Source organism: Monoraphidium neglectum, assembly GCF_000611645.1.
Source record: "Monoraphidium neglectum strain SAG 48.87 unplaced genomic scaffold scaffold04755, whole genome shotgun sequence".
In the NCBI taxonomy this organism is placed as follows: Eukaryota; Viridiplantae; Chlorophyta; class Chlorophyceae; order Sphaeropleales; family Selenastraceae; genus Monoraphidium; species Monoraphidium neglectum.
The window spans coordinates 1-1,593 of NW_014008874.1; the positions used below are offsets into that span (position 1 = coordinate 1).

Genomic DNA, 1,593 nt, shown 5'->3' on the forward strand with positions numbered 1-1,593 from the left:
CCCGCCGTCCCGCCCGCTTGCCCTCCCCCCTTTTGAAGGGATGTGAGCGTGCGTGGCTGCCCGCTCAAGCTCCAGGCCACGCGGCGCGACGCGTTGCGTTGGCCCTTTTTTTGCCCCCAAACTGCAAGCTCAGGCGCTGCGCAGAGGCAACGCGAGAGTCCCAAAGCTCAATCGCTCCGTATTGCCTGGTTTTACCCACTTTGACCGCCTTTAACCGGTCAACCCTAGGACCCTGCGGACTATGTGTCCAGTGAGTCGGTGGTGGCGAAGGATATGCTGGACTTCCTTTTGGAATTCTTTGAGGGTGAGTGACTGTCATGTTTATAGCAGGGCGTAGGTCGTGATGTTTTGCATCAATCCGACACCGTCAGTGCTTGCGTCTACTTTGCGTTGGAGTTGCAGGGGATTCCCTGCAACGTTCATATTCACTGAATCACAACGTCCGATTCCTCAAGACAACTTTGCCGCCAGGCAGAGCGGGCCTGGCCGCACGCTCGTTGGGTATGCCGCAGCTACCCCGAAGCTTCCCAATGACACAAAGCGACCCCCGCCCCGCCCCCAAAACCCACCCGACCCCAGCTCACCCGGAGCTCAAGACCAACAATTTCATCGTCAGCGGGGAGTCTTACGCGGTGAGTCGCGGCGACGGCAGCGGTGCCGCAAGGGTGGGCGGTCACGGGCTGTGCATCAACCGGCAAAAAGGGGAGCCCATTGGATTTCCAAAAGCTCAACCGCATGGGCGTCGGCTACCCACTGGCACCTGCAGCCCGCGAGACGGATCGAGGGTGTGTCCGTGCAGTAGGGCCCCGGCCGGAGCCGCTTCGGCCCGTCCAGTCGTGTGCGCAGCGCCACGGTCATTACTCCCCATGTTCCCCTCACATTGCCTGACCGCCGTTTGACCGTCGTTTGACCGCAGGGCCACTATGCGCCCGCCGTCGCCAACCGCGTGTACCGCGCGAAGGAGCTTGGGGAGGGCGAGCCCATCAACCTGAAGGGTGTTGCCATCGGCAACGGGCTGACAATGCCTGGCATCCAGTTCGGCGCGTGAGTGCTTGACGGAATGGACCGCAGCATTATGGGTTTCAGGGAAAAGGGCGGCACGCTCATACCTGCTTGCAGGGCTTTTCGAGACCTTGTTGGGGAGGTTGAGATGGGGATTCAGCGCCGGGGGATGTGCAATCTCGTGGCTGTGGCGATGGAACCCCATCAACCTGAAGGGTGTTGCCATCGGCAACGGGCTGACAATGCCTGGCATCCAGTTCGGCGCGTGAGTGCTTGACGGAATGGACCGCAGCGTTATGGGTTTCAGGGAAAAGGGCGGCACGCTCATACCTGCTTGCAGGGCTTTTCCAGACCTTGTTGGGGAGGTTGAGATGGGGATTCAGCGCCGGGGGATGTGCAATCTCGTGGCTGTGGCGATGGAACCCCATCAACCTGAAGGGCGTGGCCATCGGCAATGGGCTGACGATGCCTGGCATCCAGTTCGGCGCGTGAGTGCTGGCGCCGCCACTGATGCGTCTCAGGGGAAGGGCGGCATGCTCTCGTCTGCTTGCAGGGCTTCTCAGGGCCTGGGCAACGAGGTTTTGAATACCA

General features: G+C 61.2%; 1 protein-coding gene across 1 annotated transcript; it reads left to right on the forward strand.

Moving 5' to 3' along the window:
• Positions 1-273: 273 nt before the first annotated feature.
• Positions 274-1,048, forward strand: MNEG_14777 (Serine carboxypeptidase-like 47; the record flags this gene model as incomplete). Its single annotated transcript, XM_014036752.1, has 3 exons — positions 274-304; positions 580-632; positions 917-1,048. 3 exons carry the CDS (start codon positions 274-276, stop codon positions 1,046-1,048), a joined length of 216 nt encoding a protein of 71 aa, XP_013892206.1.
• Between the last annotated feature and the right edge of the window lie 545 nt (positions 1,049-1,593).